At 35.2% G+C, this 19,979-nt stretch overlaps 1 protein-coding gene across 6 annotated transcripts in view; it reads right to left on the bottom strand.

Annotated features, from left to right (window-relative positions):
* The window catches only part of LOC117331130 (protein FAM13B-like), a 61,452-nt gene that overhangs the window by 18,840 nt on the left and 22,633 nt on the right, over positions 1 to 19,979 (bottom strand). For 5 of the 6 annotated variants that reach the window (XM_033889734.1, XM_033889728.1, XM_033889752.1 and 2 more), the window contains 10 exons: positions 7,111 to 7,262; positions 6,253 to 6,306; positions 5,444 to 5,556; positions 4,827 to 4,902; positions 4,355 to 4,511; positions 3,889 to 3,953; positions 3,341 to 3,407; positions 2,676 to 3,051; positions 2,245 to 2,377; positions 991 to 1,065 (listed from right to left, as the gene is read on the bottom strand). In XM_033889734.1, the coding sequence (XP_033745625.1) occupies positions 991 to 1,065; positions 2,245 to 2,377; positions 2,676 to 3,051; positions 3,341 to 3,407; positions 3,889 to 3,953; positions 4,355 to 4,511; positions 4,827 to 4,902; positions 5,444 to 5,556; positions 6,253 to 6,306; positions 7,111 to 7,262 (1,268 nt within the window). The remainder of the gene's footprint in view (positions 1 to 990; positions 1,066 to 2,244; positions 2,378 to 2,675; positions 3,052 to 3,340; positions 3,408 to 3,888; positions 3,954 to 4,354; positions 4,512 to 4,826; positions 4,903 to 5,443; positions 5,557 to 6,252; positions 6,307 to 7,110; positions 7,263 to 19,979) is intronic. The other variant, XM_033889740.1, reaches the window with a different exon arrangement.

Here is a 19,979-nt window from a genome sequence, read left to right as displayed (position 1 = left end):
TGTTACGAGTCTTCCAGGCCTAGGTGAACGCCAGATATTACATAGAAAGCTTTGTTTTGGCCACCAAGGGACACCACTGACATTTAATCCCTGGGTGACACAAAAACATTGATTTAAAATTCTTCCCTGTTTGTCCTATTGATCTATTTTATAGTGGGGACTTTTTTTAATCTGAGACACAATGTCAAAATAAGGAGATACAAAAACATGTGGTTTAACATAAAATACATAAAGTTTAAATATCTAGGGTATACATTTTTTAACATTAATAAAATGTTGTCTTAAGGATTTCAGGTTGAGTACTCTGGCTTTCCAAGACTTTGTTATAATGGGGTATATGGGATGGTATGGCAATTAAAGTATAACAGTATTTCAACAATTAAAAAAAAAAAAAAGAAATCAAACTGAAACTTCTGGCCTAATTGATTGCAAATCATTTTAAAGCATCCATGACACATGTATTTTGTAATAGTTTTGCTTAAATTTTAATTGTGTCCAAATAAAGTAGAATTTATACTGTGTATCCAAATCACCAGGAGACATGTATTGCTTTCCTAATTACCCAGTGTGCACATGTTAAAGCATGCGCTTTTTTTAACAACATATTTGTATAAGCTTTATGTATGTTGGGGACATTGGAAGAGTTAGCATAATTAAATATATGAGGAATTCTATTGTCTGCTAGTAAGTATTATAGTTTCAAATCATTTATATGGAATATAATTTATAACTTTTAATATCTATATATTTCTTATGTATGATACAGTAAATGATACACCATAAAAACAAGAGTTTTTAACCTATGGCTAATCACCACTCCCAGTAATATATAATATAGTTTTGTTACACAAGTGTTACTAGAGTGTAACTACTGTATACATAACTATAGATGTCTAGGGTTGGCACAAGTACAGCATATCACACCACACAATGTTAGGAGAAAGTGCTAGAAAAATAGGTGCATTAAACAAAAAATTTAATGAGTTTCACCTCGTGGAAAGACCAGTCTGACAAGCACTCGGAGAAAGCTGGGCTTCCAGGTCAGCAAAATGATTGTCAGGCACACTAGATAGTGGATACAACATAAATCTAGGTCAATTCTCATAAAACAGTTGTCGTCCAAATCAACCACTGACCCGTCAAATGTATCAAATGTTTGAAAACCAGACATTTTCTAACTGCTACACACAACTGTTAAAAGCATCAATACACAACTCAAAAGAAGAACAAAATGGCTGTATGCAAACACAACGACCATACTGCTACTATTTAGTGGAGGGTACAATACTGCTATGTAAAAGCTATCATCGGCTATATATATATAGATAGTCATGGAGTTAGTAAATGTTAATGGTATAGATGATTTAGAGGAGGGTTTAGATACATTTTACAAGTACATTGTGCTTGGTATAATTACACCCCTGTTTATATATCAGGATGATAAAATTTTACAGTGTAACTTTCACACCTTGTGAACACAATGATTGAAACCTGCTGACAATGACACCAAAATACTCAATATCTTTGCATTGCCAATGAATTTCTTTTTAAAAATATTTTTTCAAGCAGAAATTGATTAGTTGAAAATATTTTACATTTCCAGGAGCTTTTCTTCTCATTACAGATTAGATAAACTTGTGTTTAAATCTCATCTTTCACACTTTAATGTATAGTGACCTATAACAAAGTCATTATTACCCTCCAGTAAGGGTGACATTGAGATTTATCAACCTTCAGGATTTCTCAAACTGTAGATAACTACATAACAAGAGGTTGATTGGTACTGTAAAAAGAATTACACATTATCTTTCTTAACCGATCTGAGAAGCAATCTTCATCTATATGAATACATGCCATTAAATTCAATATTTGTGGTTTTTTTTTAAAAATCAATTGCATTCATTTTTTAAACAGAAATGCAGAAAGACAGAATAAAATGGACGTTCTACACACTCAAATGGATTAAAACAAACATCTACGAACTTAACTTGCTGACATAAGACAAGGCTGTACTGAATTTAATCACCTACAGAATGATCTGTCTAAGAATTTCGATATGAGAAGTCTATCTAACCTATCCAGGGTAAAGATAAACATACTACAAACTAAAAGCTGTAAAAAAACAAACCTCATTTACCTAACTTCAGACTTAATATTCCCCCACTTTAATATGAAGCACAACAACACCGTTTTTTAGAAGCACAATACACACTGCCAGAAAACCAACAGGGAAGGAAATCTTACTCTGATTTGCGTTTGTTGAGTTTGCCTGAACGTGGCGAAATGACAACATGAGTGTCGGTGATGTCATCACCATTAAGTTGTGATTCTGCGCGCAGGTATGACACCGATTGCCCCTTATGGGCCAGGATAGCATCTGTGGAAAAGAAATCAGACAATCAACACATGCCGTCCCTGTAATCAAGAATACTCTGACTTCACTAAATCTTATAAGTACAATAAAATGTGATTTGATATTGTTGTAAGTGATTTCATAAAAATCTGGATGTTAATCAATATATCATATCTAACAAAATAACAAAATTCCAGTATCTTGTTTCCACTTATTTCCTAGTTACCTAACTGGAAAGGTAAAACAAATTTTATATAATGGAAATCTATGGTAATTTGTATGACTCCTCCCTAGATACAATAGTGTGCTGAAAATAGCTAACCTGAGCTGTCAATATGTTGATGGAGCGTGGAGAGATCGAGAGGAGGAATAAAGGGCTTCCGGCTATTTGATGGTGAATCGTTGGGGGATCTGTTTGGAGATCTGTTTGGAGAGCCACCATTGCGTCTAATCTCTGTTGCGGCCAGTTCTAGAAAAGCAACACGAGGCTTAGGAATGCCCCCATTGACAAGAGCTGCCTCCTGCCTGGTGGCAGCTGCGTTCTGAGTGGAGTTATGAGGTATGGTCTCGATCACTACCTTAGTTCCTGTATCTTCCAATAGCTGATCAATGTCCTCATCAAAGTCCACTTCCTCGACACTGGTGCGATGTTTGCGGGTCGGTGAGCGTCGGTTAGCTGGTCCGGCAGGCCTCTTAAACTGTAACAGAAATCAGTCAGTTTCATAGTAAAAAACAAAAGAAATTATCCATGAACAGATCCGAAAAACAAATTTAGATATCTACAAAAATATTAACATAAATATCCCTGAAATATAAACTTAACATTCAATCACCAACTGGAATCTCATCAACCCAAACTGATATAAGATGATCCATCACTATTTGAAAACTGAAAACCACTGTACACAAACAGAAATTCACTGTAATGAACATTTCTATACCCCACCCCGATACCATTACCAAACCACTTCGTAGATTAACACTTACACTTGAAAGTGTTCCAGAGTTCCTCCTGCTCACAGTTTCAAAGTCATCATCTTTGTCCTCGCTGCTCCTTCGTGGAAAAAAAAAAGTTAAATGCAATGTCATCAAATAGGAAGAAAAGATACAATAAGATCAACCATCCATGTGTTGGTATCAGATAATGCTTGGGAAACATGTATGCTTCCATTCTCACTTTAACGGATAAAACTAAATACGAAATTCAAAAATGTCAAATAAAAAAATCAACTTATCCAATGTGACTATACAGCAATATGGTTGGATCCTAAAACAATTTTCTTGTATAATATCAACATCCTATCACTATCGATGAGTGTATGTTAAACTCTCGTCATGAGACCAAATGACTGTCTGTACATGTACTACGAAGAGTGTATTTTGAACTCACGTCACCAGACCATTGGACTGTCCTGAACTATCACAATTAATGAGTGTACGCTGAACTCTCATCATGAGACCAATAGACTGTCTTGTACTATCACATATCATGTCATATATAAAGCTCAAGATTTTTTTTTTTTTATCATATATACCTCATTGCTTTATCACCATTTTCTTTTCCATCACCAGCGTCTTCATTATCAGCATATTTGGGTCTCTGATGATCAAAACATACAACTCTAAAGTGTTTCATTATTTTAAAATTTATTACAAACTTGAAATATGTTTACATTTTAATTTTTTTGCCAAACCAATCAAAGTCAGTTAAGAAGAGTGTAATTCAGTTGTCTACTTACCTAGGTAATGGCAATTTATGATAAATAAAACAAGATTTGTTCTTTAAGGAGGTATGCTACCTTTTAACAGTGTTTTGTATTAGAGTTATCCTCCTTACACTATTTAGAGATGAATATTAATATTTGATAATTGACGACTACTACAATTTCATCAATGAATGCAATGTCATGCACATTTTATATATGTTGTGTTGTTTTCAGTGGGGAAATCAGTTTCTAAACAAGAGTATTTTCTATTTCTGAAAACTTCTGACTTTCCAACCTGTGAGATAATGATCCCCTTCTCTTCAAAGAAATTGAAGGCAGAAGAGCTTGGCCTCTGTTTGCTGACTTTGGTAATGTCCGAACCCTCTGATGGCCTGTCCTCAAATTGTTTGATCCTGTCCCGAACAGCAGGAACAGCCTCTTCATCCATCCGACTGAAATAGTATTCAAGTGTTCAAATAAAACTACCAACTCTATCAGATGGTGTATAGGTCTGTGTGCTGTCACAACCTGTCTGGAAACCAGTCTGGAAACAAATCCCATTGACCACATATGTAACAACATATGCTAAGTCTTGTATTATGGTTTTCAGGAAATATTCATTCATTGAATTTAATATCAAGTGACTTTAGTCAGAAAACTTAACAATAAGCCGATACAAATCCTCAGATAAATTAAAATGAACATGGAATTAAACCAAGATCTTTGAGGTTGTCTTGAAGATTGATTTGTTATGATAGTAAGCTGACCTGTTACCACTGGAGTCCTCCTGGGTGTCCATCCCTACACCTCCTGACTGGCCTATTGATGTGTCTGTTGCTGTATCTACAAAAAGAACTTTAATCTGACAGATGTGTCTGATGTACCCAGAATCCCTTACAATGTTAATCTAAGCAATTGAGAATTACAGCCAAGTTTATTGATAAATGTCATTGTGGACTTACGAAGTCAGAAATAAAGAATAGGACTATGTTGTAAAACTGTAACAGTAGACTAGTTAATGGGAAAGATTGCTGGGTACATGAACAGGTCATGTGTTTGACAAACCTATCTACTGTAATGTCTGTCTTGTGACAGCCACAGGGAATCACGTAATTACATACACTTATACAGTCAGCAGAAATCACCTATATTATGTAGATCATAAGGAAATCTATTTTAGTGTCACATCAACTGAAGAACTGAGATGCATAGTATAACAAAGATAAGTTTTTACAAACCAAGGGGCCAAATGGGCCTGTAGTGATAATGGAATTTAAGTAAGAATTTCTGACCACCTGAATGGTTACAAAATGTACAAAATATATCGCAATTTCTAACTAATGTAACAGGTTAAAAAAATGATGTAAATTGTGCTGAAACTCACCTTCCTCTGTGTTAGGCTCTCTTGGGAAGTCCAGACTATCCCGGACAAAGGATCGGTCCTCGTCACCAAATAGTGTGTCTGTAATGGTCTGTGTGATGACTTTCTCCACCGTCCTAAAATGTCAAAGTCATTCACAGTCAACATTTTGTCATAAGTGTAATATGAACAACAAGCATTTATATCCAAATACACCATGTAAATCCCGATTTTCTTGAACTTAATCCATTTTGATAATCAAAATTTAATATCTTCTTAATTTGTAAATTTAGCATAATTTCAATAATGCAAATTTAATGAAATTCTTGAACTATTAACATAAATTGAGCGTATTCCAACAGACATTCTAGCATATGTAAACATACAATGTTATTACAATAAATTCCTGTAAATATCTCTACACTTAAGATCCAAACACCATAAACATCCTTGGAAATACAACAAAAACATGCCTGATTCAAAAGTCCTGTTAAAAAAACTGCTGTGTCTTCATCAGTTTGTGTGACAAACAGTATGTAAAGGATCTAAAAATTTATACAATCACTTCATGAACCCCGATACAAATATTTTGTTTTTACTTCCAGGTTATCGTATTACGATATGAAGAATAACTTTGAGTTTCCATTCGAATGATTCATCCTGGTACAAACAAGTGGAGATGATGACCCTACTTAACTTATATGCTCAGTCCAATGTAAAAATAACTGACATAAATACACAACACAAAGAAAAGCATGTCACATGTCAACCATCAACATGATGTATATTTATAAAGGAGATGAAAAGGACTGGAGATAGAGAAGCAGACTTACTCTGATGTCCTGGCTGATGGTATAGGGGATTCTATTATACTGTATCCACCATCACTGCAACACAAAACACAGTCATATAAAACGTGTCATACACATATCTATCAAACCCAAGGTCTCGGACCCCGACAGGTATAATTAATTCAAGGACTTTTAGTGATTGTTGTTGAGAAGATTTAAAAACCTGAAAAAAGTATCACTTTCACTTTGCAATTTTGAGTTGACTGGAAATTTTAGGAATTATCACCAAATTTTTCAGACTTTGTAAAGGATTTTGTGATTTTAATGAAAGTTTATTATCAGTACTTTGGTATTGTTGATAATAATTTTTTTACAATTATTCATAGCTTCAAATATTTCAGATGTTACATGTCATTTTTTCAAGGCCAAAGACTGAATTGAAGACTTTAATTAAAGGTAGGTGCCAATATTTCAAAGGCCTTTCCAAATCACCCATATACATCCAAGTTAATAATTGATATAGTCCACCAAACTAAGATTCGTACTGCCTTAAACATCTAATTTTGTTTTAAATCATCAAGTGATCCACTATATGACCTTTTATTCTGTAGTCTATGAAGTCTAATTATTTATCATAACTAACATAGAAGCAACTCCATAAGATATTTTGTCGATGAGACTTCATCACGACACGCTATTTCAAAAAAATTTATTTGATAACTTCCATTTATTTTGCCTGGACTGGATACCTCAGAAATTTTTTTTTGCACCTGTCTAAAACAAAAAGATAAATGACTATGTACTGTTATAAACAACCTCACCATGCCTGCTACATTAAACTTGACCAGCAATTCTTTTAACAATGAATAAAAAACACACAAACAAGTTGACAAGGTTTACCTGTCAAGGATGAATGGCGAGGCACGTCCAGCGACCAACTCGTCGTCACTGAAGCGTGGACTTACAGGCCGGAGATTAGTTGAGGATGAACCCTCACTGTGATCCCAGTCATCATGGTCCTGGTAATGGGTGCTGTCATAATCCAGTTTGGACTGCAATACAATGTACACTGTGCTTTACCAAATGTTTACTGAAGTCCTAGCTAACATCGCACAACTGTAGCTATCACTGTCTGTACCTGTAGTACTGTAGGTGAGGAATATCAAGGAGTACCGACCAACTCTACCGATCACCGAGTTCCAACAGGCTTGACTACCTGTTCTATATACCACTGATGGCATAATCGAAAGATGTTTATAGCAAAACAGTTTATTACAATGTTGTTTTGTACAGTTGTCAGTTATTTGGCAATTGGTCAATTTGGTCTGCAGACCACCAAAGTTATACATAACAGTGGATGTGACTTTCCTGTTGAGATATAAGTCATTTTCGTTTCTAAAGTTTTATCACAATTCCCTGCAGAGATCTAAGTTTACATTTTTTAAAGTATTTATAACAAAATCTACATTTAAAAAAAAAAAAGTACTTATAACAAAGACCAATTTAAGCTCACTACAAATATATCCGATGTGACCTCTACCCGACATTACACAACAAGAGGCCCAATGGGCCTGTATCGCTCACCTGGCTCTACAGCAACTTTGAAGTTGATTGAGGTCATTTCTACAGATACTATGCTGATTATCATAGAAAGCTAGGTTTATTCATATTAATAAATTTTCTAGTCCTTCATTCCAGCATTTTATTGGCCTAATATCTGGTCTAGGAGGCTCTTGGCTATCGCAAAATTATTGTTTACAGATTTAAGCCGATTTCACCCCTGTGACCTTAAATGTAGGTCAAGGGTCATTAATTTGAACAAACTTTGTAGCCCTTCACCCCAGCATGCTACAGGCCCAATATAAAGTCCCTGGGCCTTTTGGTTATTAAGAAGAAGTCATTTGAAGAATATAGCCTATTTGACCAATATGACCTTGAATGAAGGTCAAGGTCATTTATTTGAACAAACTTAGTAGCCCTTCACCCAAGCATGCTACAGACCCAATACCAAGTCCCTGTGCCTCTTGGTTATTGAGAAGAAGTTGTTTAAAGAATATAGCCTATTTGACCCATGTGACCTTGAATGAAGGTCAAGGTCTTTTATTTGAACAAACTTTGTTGCCCTTCACCCAAGCATGCTACAGGACCAATATGAAGTCCCTGGGCCTCTTGGTTATTGTGAAGAAGTCGTTTGAAGATTATAGCCTATTTGACCCATGTGACCTTGAATGAAGGTCAAGGTCATTTATTTGAACAAACTTTGTAGCCCTTTACCCTAGCATGCAACAGGCACAATACAAAGTCCCTGGGCCTCTTGGTTATTGAGAAGAAGTTGTTTGAAGAGTATAGCCTATTTGACCCATTCGACCTTGAATGAAGGTCAAGGTCTTTTATTTGAACAAACTTTGTTGCCCTTCACCCCAGCATGCTACAGGCCCAATATCAAGTCTCTGAGCCTCTTGGTTATTGAGAAGAAGTCGTTTGAAGATTATAGCCTATTTGACCAATGTGACCTTGAATGAAGGTCAAGGTCATTTATTTGAACAAACTTAGTAGCCCTTCACCCAAGCATGCTACAGGACCAATATCAAGTCCCTGGGCCTCTTGGTTATTGTGAAGAAGTCGTTTGAAGATTATAGCCTATTTGACAAATGTGACCTTGAATGAAGGTCAAGGTCATTTATTTGAACAAACTTTGTAGCCCCTCACCCCAGCATGCTACAGGCCCAATATCAAGTCCCTGGGCCTCTTGGTTATTGAGAAGAAGTCGTTTGAAGATTATAGCCTATTTGACCCATGTGACCTTGAATGAAGGTCACAGTCATTTATTTTAACAAACTTAGTAGCCCTTTATCCCAGCATGCTACAGACCCAATATCAAGTCCCTGGGCCTCTTGGTTATTGAGAAGAAGTCGTTTGAAGATTATAGCCTATTTGACCAATTTGACCTTGAATGAAGGTCATGGTCATTTATTTGAACAAACTTGGTAGCCCTTCATCCCAGCATGCTACAGGCCCAATATCAAGTCCCTGGGCCTCTTGGTTATTGTGAAGAAGTCGTTTGAAGATTATAGCCTATTTGACCAATGTGACCTTGAATGAAGGTCAAGGTCATTTATTTGAACAAACTTTGTAGCCCTCCATCCCAGCATGCTACAGGCCCAATATCAAGTCCCTGGGCCTCTTGGTTATTGAGAAGAAGTCGTTTGAATATTATAGCCTATTTGACAAATGTGACCTTGAATGAAGGTCAAGGTCATTTATTTGAACAAACTTTGTAGCCCCTCACCCCAGCATGCTACAGGCCCAATATCAAGTCCCTGGGCCTCTTGGTTATTGAGAAGAAGTCGTTTGAAGATTATAGCCTATTTGACCCATGTGACCTTGAATGAAGGTCACAGTCATTTATTTTAACAAACTTAGTAGCCCTTTATCCCAGCATGCTACAGACCCAATATCAAGTCCCTGGGCCTCTTGGTTATTGAGAAGAAGTCGTTTGAAGATTATAGCCTATTTGACCAATTTGACCTTGAATGAAGGTCATGGTCATTTATTTGAACAAACTTGGTAGCCCTTCATCCCAGCATGCTACAGGCCCAATATTAAGTCCCTGGGCCTCTTGGTTATTGAGAAGAAGTTGTTTGAAGATTATAGCCTATTTGACCCATGTGACCTTGAATGAAGGTCAAGGTCAATTATTTGAACAAAGTTGGAAGCCCTTCACCCCAGTATGCTACAGGCCCAATATGAAGTTCCTGGGCCTCTTGGTTATTGAGAAGAAGTTGTTTAAATGAAAAAGTTGACGCCGGACGGCCGGACGGCCGGACAGACGGCCGGACGACGGACGCCGCACCATGGCATAAGCTCACTTGCCCTTCGGGCAGGTGAGCTAAAAATAAACAGCCTGAAAATATTCTTGGGTAGGGATGCCTAACTTTTCATGTTTTCTGTTTAAACCCCAACATGACAATTTTGAGATAAACAGACAGCCTGAACATATTTTTGTGTATGTCTCAAAAATATTTGTCTTATTTTCTCTTACTTTCCATGACAATACTTATTCTGAGATCAACAGACAGTCTGTACATGTTTTGTGTATGTTGTATCGGTTTATTTTCTCTTACTTTCCATGACAATACTTATTCTGAGATCAACAGACAGTCTACATGTTTTGGTGTTAGCTTCGTTTTATTTTCTCTTACTTTCCATTACAATACTTATTCTGAGATCGACAGACAGTCTACATGTTTTGGTGTTAGCTCGGTTTTATTTTCTCTTACTTTCCATGACAATACTTATTCTGAGATCAACAGACAGTCTACATGTTTTGGTGTTAGCTTCGTTTTATTTTCTCTTACTTTCCATGACAATACTTATTCTGAGATCAACAGAGAGTCTGTACATGTTTTGTGTATGTTGTATCGGTTTTATTTTCTCTTACTTTCCATGACAATACTTATTCTGAGATCAACAGACAGTCTGTACAAGTTTTGGTGTTATCTTCGTTTTATTTTCACTTACTTCCCATGACAATATTTATTCTGAGATCAACAGACAGTCTGTACATGTTTTGTTGTAAGCTCCGTTTTATTTTCTCTTACTTTTTGTAATTTCAGGGTAATGCCCCTACATGACAATAATTCTTGTTGAGTAGACAACCAGAACATATACCTATGTACATCAGGGGATATACAAGGTCCTGAGGTTATGTTTCTTACATACAAACACAAAGTACATTCAACCTGAGAAATGTAGCTCTACGTCGACCAGCTAAGAAACAAAGGTCAACAAGATCCTTTATCCTTTGTATACTACACTGTAAAAGGTATACTACCAACTTTAATGAATGAAATATATTTCCAAATGCATTTTTCATTAAAACAATCTTACCGCTGACTAAATTAGTCTAGATATAGTCATTAAACCAATATAATGATTATGTATAACAAAGTCAGTAAGTAGAGATGACTGTAACAGTCCCCGAGTGTTACTTTCACTCTTAAAACAGCATTAAAGCATTCAATGCATGTCAGCCAAAATAGTTCTACTAGCCTAAGGCAACATTTGTATTTCAGTAAAAGTGGTGTTCTTCCAATTCTGTCATATGGTGGTAAGGCCACAGCAATTCATGTTTTTCGGAAAATGATACTTTGAAAATGGGAGCGAACAAGCAATTCTTTTCTTTTAGATTTCAAGATTTTGATAACTGAAAAGAGCATTAAATGTTTTCAGTTGTTGGCATTTGTCATGGTATTCTTTTAAACTATAATAAATCTAATATCTAAACAAGCAAACTTGTTATTACCAGTAAAATGGGAATAGGACTGTTAATTAAGCATGCATGTCGGAAATATTCATGAAATTCAAAGTACAAGTATAAGGAAAAAATAAGCAGCTTGGAGAGTTGATTCCGAGCTACTCAACCCATTTCTGTTTACTTTTCAATCTGGATTTGATTTGTCATCAACATGAAATTCACTGTAGCATCAATAAAACAGCCACTACACCATATCTTATGCAGAACTGCTGGTAAAAGCCTTCTGTCAGAGGAGAATAAATTTAAATGTCCATGAGACGATGTGATATAGAATTATAAAAGTATCTGTATCTACTCCTATAATAACAGGAGGCTGGTTAGCCAAATTATTATTGGACATTCAAATTCTGACTGCAACATCATAAGAATCTGTTTTAAATAGCTTGTCATGACTGTGTTTATCAGCCTCTAATATGACTGTCTATCAGCCTTTAATACGACTGTGTCTATCAGCCTATAATACAACTGTCTATCAGCCTCTAATACGACTGTGTCTATCAGCCTCTAATACAACTATCTATTAGCCTCTAATACGACTGTGTCTATCAGCCTCTAATACGACTGTGTCTATCAGCCTCTAATACAACTGTGTCTATCAGCCTCTAATACGACTGTGTCTATCAGCCTCTAATACGACTGTGTCTATCAGCCTCTAATACGACTGTGTCTATCAGTCTTTAATACAACTGTATCTATCAGCCTCTAATACGACTATGTCTATCAGCCTCTAATACAACTGTATCTATCAGCCTCTAATACGACTATGTCTATCAGCCTCTAATACAACTATCTATTAGCCTCTAATACGACTGTGTCTATCAGCCTCTAATACAACTGTGTCTATCAGCCTCTAATACAACTATCTATTAGCCTCTAATACGACTGTGTCTATCAGCCTCTAATACGACTGTGTCTATCAGCCTCTAATACGACTGTGTCTATCAGTCTTTAATACGACTGTGTCTATCAGCCTCTAATACAACTGTGTCTATCAGCCTCTAATACAACTATCTATTAGCCTCTAATACGACTGTATCTATCAGCCTCTAATACGACTGTGTCTATCAGCCTCTAATACAACTGTGTCTATCAGCCTCAAGGATCAAGAGGAACATCCATAGGAAGATTGAGAACTATCCTTGAGAAAAATCTATCACAAACTTCAACTGTCAAAATCCAATATGACTGTCTGTCGGCCATTTTGTCTTTCTGAGTAGACTCAATATCAAATGGGCACAACAAGGGACCAAACGGAACCTACATGCAAGTTTGAGAAATATCCTTCCATCACTTTTCAAGAAATAGCCATAACAAACTTCAACTGTCAAAATCTGAGATGGCGGTCTGTTGACCATTTTGTTTCCCTGAGCAGACTAAAAATTGAATGGGCACAACAAGGGACCAAGTGAAATGTGAGAAATATCCTCTCAGTACTCCTCAAGATATAGTAATAACAAGAATTTTTTAACAACAAACCACAAATTCAGGGTGATTTAAATAGCCCACCATCTGATGATTGCAGGCTAAAAATTGAAGAGCCATAAACAAGAAATAAAATTGGCATTGCCTTATGAATTTTTTTGGGTATTTAGGCGATTGTGCTCAGTGTTTGGTTAAATTCGTTGTAAGCTTGATAGTCCCCAGTTACCTAAAAGCCCTTCCATTACTGCCTCTACATGTATTGAGGTCTCTAATTTGACAGCTATGTTCTACCTTGCAGAAAGAGAGTAATAGGTACAGGGCAAACATATATATCTCTGTACTAATGTGTACAAATTGCACAGTCAGACTTTTTTCCCTGCCACCTTCCCAAGGCTATGTTTCCCAATATGTGCATTTATACACATCAAATCTGAAGTCAGCCTATAAAATCAGTCTATTTTTGATTGGCTCTAACTAAATCTGGCATGATTTGTCAACCATCAAAAGAGTACCACTATCATACAAACATCAAATGTGTATATAGATTTGACAGAAGACCAGGCATTTAGTTCTAGCCAGTCCTGGAGCAGACAAGGAAGTCCATATATAAGTGTAGATAGTCACATCACCAGTATTGTAGCAGGTGTTTCCCAAACTCACCTTCCCTACCTTCCCTAACTTCTACACACACCTGCTAGTAGCTGAGCAATGGGTATTAATGGAACCAATAGATTCCACATAGCGTACTGCAATAAGCCATAGAGGCCAAGACAATCTGCCGCAAAGAAGGGGGATGGGCTTATCACAAGGCAGTGAAAATTGCATTTGTTGGCACTGCAAATGAACATTTATAAATCAAACTGGGCTTATTCCAGGGTAGTGAAATTGCACTTATTGACATATTGCAAATGAACAGCAATATAGATAAGGGTGGGACTATCCCCGGTACATAACTTGGATAAACACAATAATAAGACTGACAGATGGCTCTATACATAAACAAGGTATCTGATATTATTACAGTCAGCGGTCTGATATTTTATGATATTTTATATAATATGTGTAGGCTTGAGTATGTTGACATATCGTAGATATAACATGTTTTATATTGTCATAAAACATGATTTATATCAGCATTATTCTTTATCTGTAAAAGGTCTTGCTAACCTATCTAAAATATCTTTTTCAAAAGGGATGAATACTAGCAGTATGGTTCAAGGCAGAAGTCATCAGACCACACTGACAGCCATATACGAATGGAATAAGAACATATGCCATTATCAGTGGGAAATGTGTTTTATACCAAAAATGGGATGTTTTGTTGATAAACATTTAGTTGCAAATCATCCTGTGTATTTTCCAAACTCTCTTTTTAAACACAATTTTAAGTGGCTTATATTGATAATAAAAGAAATATTAAACCAGAAGTACGTACATGTTTTAAAAGCCATAGGTTGATGTACTCTAGATCATAGTGTGGCTTTACCGAACTTACAATATAGGGATTTATCAGACACACTTGACCTTCAAAGTGATATCTATCCAAATCTACCATACATGTAGTACAGACATCACAAGGGTTCACACATTCTAACCCATACATGTAGTACAGCATCACAAGGGTTCACACGTTCCAATCCATACATGTAGTACAGACATCACAAGGGTTCACACATTCTAACCCATACATGTATTACAGACATCACAAGGGTTCACACATTCAATACATGGATTTGAAAATCTTATGGTACAGTAGTGATCCAATCTTGTTCCTAAACTTAATCAGGAACTGTGATGAGTATTGTTTGTTTTTTTAAATCCATATTTTTGCTGAAAATAGCACTGAAATTTTCAGAATGTACTTCATGACATAAGAAATACTAATCACTATCTTCAAAACCAAGAAATTCGTTATTCCTGCCTCTTCATATAATTGTTGAATGCCGATCAGACAGACAAAAACAACTTAAACAAAGTTTAATCCGCAGTGAGCTAAAAGAGAGTATATAAATATATATATGTCAGTCCAGTACTGAGTATATATATATGTCAGTCCAGTACTGAGTATATATATATGTCAGTCCAGTACTGAGTATATATATGTCAGTACAGTACTGAGTATATATATATGTCAGTCCAGTACTGAGTATATATATATATGTCAGTACAGTACTGAGTATATATATATATGTCAGTACAGTACTGAGTATATATATATGTCAGTCCAGTACTGAGTATATATATATATGTCAGTACAGTACTGAGTATATATATATATGTCAGTCCAGTACTGAGTATATATATGTCAGTCCAGTACTGCATGAGTATATATATGTCAGTCCAGTACTGAGTATATATATATATGTCAGTCCAGTACTGAGTATATATATATATATGTCAGTCCAGTACTGAGTATATATATATGTCAGTCCAGTACTGAGTATATATATATATGTCAGTCCAGTACTGCATGAGTATATATATGTCAGTCCAGTACTGAGTATATATATATATGTCAGTCCAGTACTGAGTATATATATGTCAGTCCAGTACTGAGTATATATATATATGTCAGTCCAGTACTGAGTATATATATATGTCAGTCCAGTACTGAGTATATATATATATGTCAGTCCAGTACTGCATGAGTATATATATGTCAGTCCAGTACTGAGTATATATATATATGTCAGTCCAGTACTGAGTATATATATGTCAGTCCAGTACTGAGTATATATATATATGTCAGTCCAGTACTGAGTATATATATGTCAGTCCAGTACTGCATGAGTATATATATGTCAGTCCAGTACTGAGTATATATATATATGTCAGTCCAGTACTGAGTATGCATATGTCAGTACTGAGTATATATATATATGTCAGTCCAGTACTGAGTATATATATATGTCAGTCCAGTACTGAGTATATATATATGTCAGTCCAGTACTGAGTATATATATATGTCAGTCCAGTACTGAGTATATATATATATATGTCAGTCCAGTACTGAGTATGCATATGTCAGTACTGAGTATATATATATATGTCAGTCCAGTACTGAGTATATATATATGTCAGTCCAGTACTGAGTATATATATATATGTCAGTCCAGTACTGAGTATATATATATATATGTCAGTCCAGTACTGCATGAGTATATATATGTCAGTCCAGTACTGAGTATATATATATATGTCAGTCCAGTACTGAGTATATATATATATATGTCAGTCCAGTACTGAGTATGCATATGTCAGTACTGAGTATATATATATATGTCAGTCCAGTACTGAGTATATATATATGTCAGTCCAGTACTGAGTATATATATATATATGTCAGTACAGTACTGAGTATATATATATGTCAGTCCAGTACTGAGTATATATATATATGTCAGTACAGTACTGAGTATATATATATATGTCAGTCCAGTACTGAGTATATATATATATGTCAGTCCAGTACTGAGTATATATATATATGTCAGTCCAGTACTGAGTATATATATATATGTCAGTACAGTACTGAGTATATATATATATATGTCAGTCCAGTACTGAGTATATATATATATATGTCAGTCCAGTACTGAGTATATATATATATGTCAATCCAGTACTGAGTATGTATGTCAGTCCAGTACTGAGTATGTATATGTCAGTCCAGTACTGAGTATGTATATGTCAGTACTGAGTATATATATGTATATGCCAGTGAAAAAATATATTAAATCAAATCTACTGGCTATAACATAGCCTGTTTTATTAAATACATCACTAACAATTCTATGTGAATGATCAGACTCCCTGAATGGACAAGTCACTCTGTAAAGTGTGGCTATTTTTCATACCCAATAAACTCTCACTTTCAATAGAGATCACTCCTATCAAATCCATTCAGCAGCTCAGGTCAGGCATGAGCAGTGAGTTATCAACTGTTTGAAAACATCTGAACCCTCCATACTGATAGAGCTTGTAATTCTATATCAGGGTCAAATCACCCAGTGCCAGTCCTTTGGATAGGCTCTAAAACAATAGATAACTTATAATTACTGGGAGGAAAGTGACCAAGGCCTAGAATATCCATTCCGGCCATTCTTAACTTAGTTTTTATCTACCTATCTATTTATCTATTTACTTCAAGGTATCTATTCTCAAAAAATAACGAGTCGTAGAACTCTGTTAGGTAGCTACTATAATTGTCATTAAAATGTAACCAATTCATAATCACATTACTAATATTGATTGTATTATCTAGTGTATTTGCTGGACTCTGTGTAGCATGTTTAACCTTATTCCTCTCCATACATATGTGATGTATTATGTAAGTGTCCCTGACCCCAGTTAAGCAGGCTTGTTTTATCGACACTCAGTGGTTTAGTGTGACCTTCCTCTCTGACCTTATCGAGGAGCTAAGTACTGGTATAATCAGTCAATGGTATACCTACACAATCAATAGAACTGTCTTGTCAAGTCTGCTGGCTTTGTTATGTACAAATTTACACCACAACAACAGTAACTATTAATGAGGGAAATCGTCTCTCCACTGGTATAGCATTTATTAATCAGGATTAGACTCATTCAAGTGTCAGTTCACAGGGACAATACACACATTATCTAAATCAGTTCTCGTGGATTTTTCTTCTTATATCAACAGGAATGTCAACAGGGCATAATTACTGCTACATGTACACAGAAAAATTCTATTGTATCTATAAGAATTTCAAATCAGGTAAGAAGCCTGACAGTGAAATTGAACACTGCATGTCTACATTAGCAATCTCAAAATATTATATATATGGCAATAATCAGTTTGGAAACAAAAAGGGGATGGGGTGGGGTAGCTGGTAATATGCCGAGCTGGAACAAATTTAACCCCTCCCCCAATTTTAAGCCTCTGACTAAATGCCTAGGACAGGAGAAAGTCCTGGCAGTTAACTAGAATATTGACTATAATAAATACAATGTATATGACCAATACAAGTGGAATCATCATTTATCAACAAGTGGCTATTCCTCAGTAATCTGTAGTGGTAAATATCACAAAAGCACAAAAGCATGATACTTTATTGTACATGTACATTGTTCTGTTCAGATGTCGAGACCCATGATCATTACAACTTAAGCTGCTTACAAGTTGATATCATGTAGACATTTTTTCCTATAATGGAAAATCTCGTGAGAGTATGGAAGAAAAACCTGTATATTTCTGAAGTTTTCATTATACACAATCCTTCCATACCTACATCAGCACATATTGAAGTACAGGCACCAGTATATAAGGCTATGAACAAGATTACACTTGGAGACCTGCCATTTACAGACCAATGTGTGTACACCTATATCTGGGTTATATACCCCACGAAATGTCAAGAATGTCCGGGATATAAAATGTTCCAAGAGTGCATGTATAATAATACCCCTATTTGACCAACAAATGTGAGTACCCCTAGATAGGATGAACCTTGATAGAATGAATTTCTATAAATATTTACTCAAGAGTACTGTGAATGCAATCATTTACTCCTCAATATTTTCCTTAGCTTGAAATGTGAATCAGTAAAATAATCACTTCCTTATTTACTTACATAATCATAATCCGGCAGATCGAGAGAATGTAAAATACTAATATATCTTTATTGGAGAAATAAGTATAGGTAAACAAAACTGATATATCTCCCAACAACTAGTAGTATTGTTTACCAAACAAACTGGCCTGATGTAAATCTGTGTGTCTATAACCTATAATCTCTATGATACACCTGACCTTAAACATCGTTCAGATCAAAGCATCACCTAAATAATTTATTAGCCAGGAATGAAAAAAAAATTCTTACATATAATTGACTTGATTCATTAACCGATATTTTTCATAGTAGAGTTTTTGTATCCCCTAAAGTAGAGGAATGATATACATACAAATACAAAAGATGCTAAAAATAGCTTGTAATACAAGTAATTAGTGTAAGTATGCACTAGGGTTACAATGGTACTAACAAGCACTGTAAATAAACATCAAAGGTGATCAAGAAATAAGGTGAGTGGAAACTGTTCATCAGCCTACAAGATTAAACATACTAGCACCAATTAGCATGAAGAGAATAGCACAATCAAAGTTAATACTGAGTATCAAACCTCAAAAGCATGCAGTACATCACAAGATAATTGGACAACTGTACTTTTAATTTAAGGGTGTATGTTACATTAATGTGAAATGTTATTTTCTTTACCAAAAGAGTTCGAACCTAGATGACATAGTCGTCCATATCCCAAATACATGCACGAATTTAGTTGTTTGCATTAAGTGTGATATTAAGGTTTTTAACCATTTGTTATCATGGCTACAGAAAAATATCTTGGGGAAAAGCAAACCACTCCATATCAAAATTAAAAGGCACCACTAGACTACTAGAGCAATGCATGTACAACTACCTGGTTTGTGAATTTATCTTTAATGGTTTTGGAGTTCGCATTGCAAATGGTAATATTTAGGGTTTTCATTGAGTGAGGTGTAGGGAAAGAGCCCAGTTTCATAGCCCCACAAATGTGTTTGTGGCAGATAATTAAGAAAGCTGTATATTATCTTATCTGTTATAAAAGTAGATTTGATCTTCAGTTAATTTGATTGAGAATTTATTTGTTGGTTTCCTAAGAATGCTTGCATTGATAAAACGTGGTAATTCTGAATAAAAAATATTGGAAATTGATTTTCAGAAGAAAATTCTCACTTTGCAAGGACAATAAAAGGCAGCTAGCATACACCCTTAAAATATTGTTTCATATACAATGTATTTGTTTCAGTTATTACTTCATTGAGCTGATTAGTAGACAATGTCACCTAGATAAGGTGTAGCCTTACTACTAAAATCATTTTTTAAACTTGTCATTAACTTCATTAACATCTACTGATAAATCTACTTTCTGTCCATCACAAGTCTTTTTTTCTTTGTTTACAGATAATACAGCACTGTTGATACTATTAACACAATGCCAAGACAATAATCTATCCAAACATTGATGAAAA

This window comes from Pecten maximus, chromosome 1, assembly GCF_902652985.1.
Source record: "Pecten maximus chromosome 1, xPecMax1.1, whole genome shotgun sequence".
NCBI classification, from domain to species: domain Eukaryota; kingdom Metazoa; phylum Mollusca; class Bivalvia; order Pectinida; family Pectinidae; genus Pecten; species Pecten maximus.
This window is presented reverse-complemented; position numbering and strand designations above follow the sequence as displayed.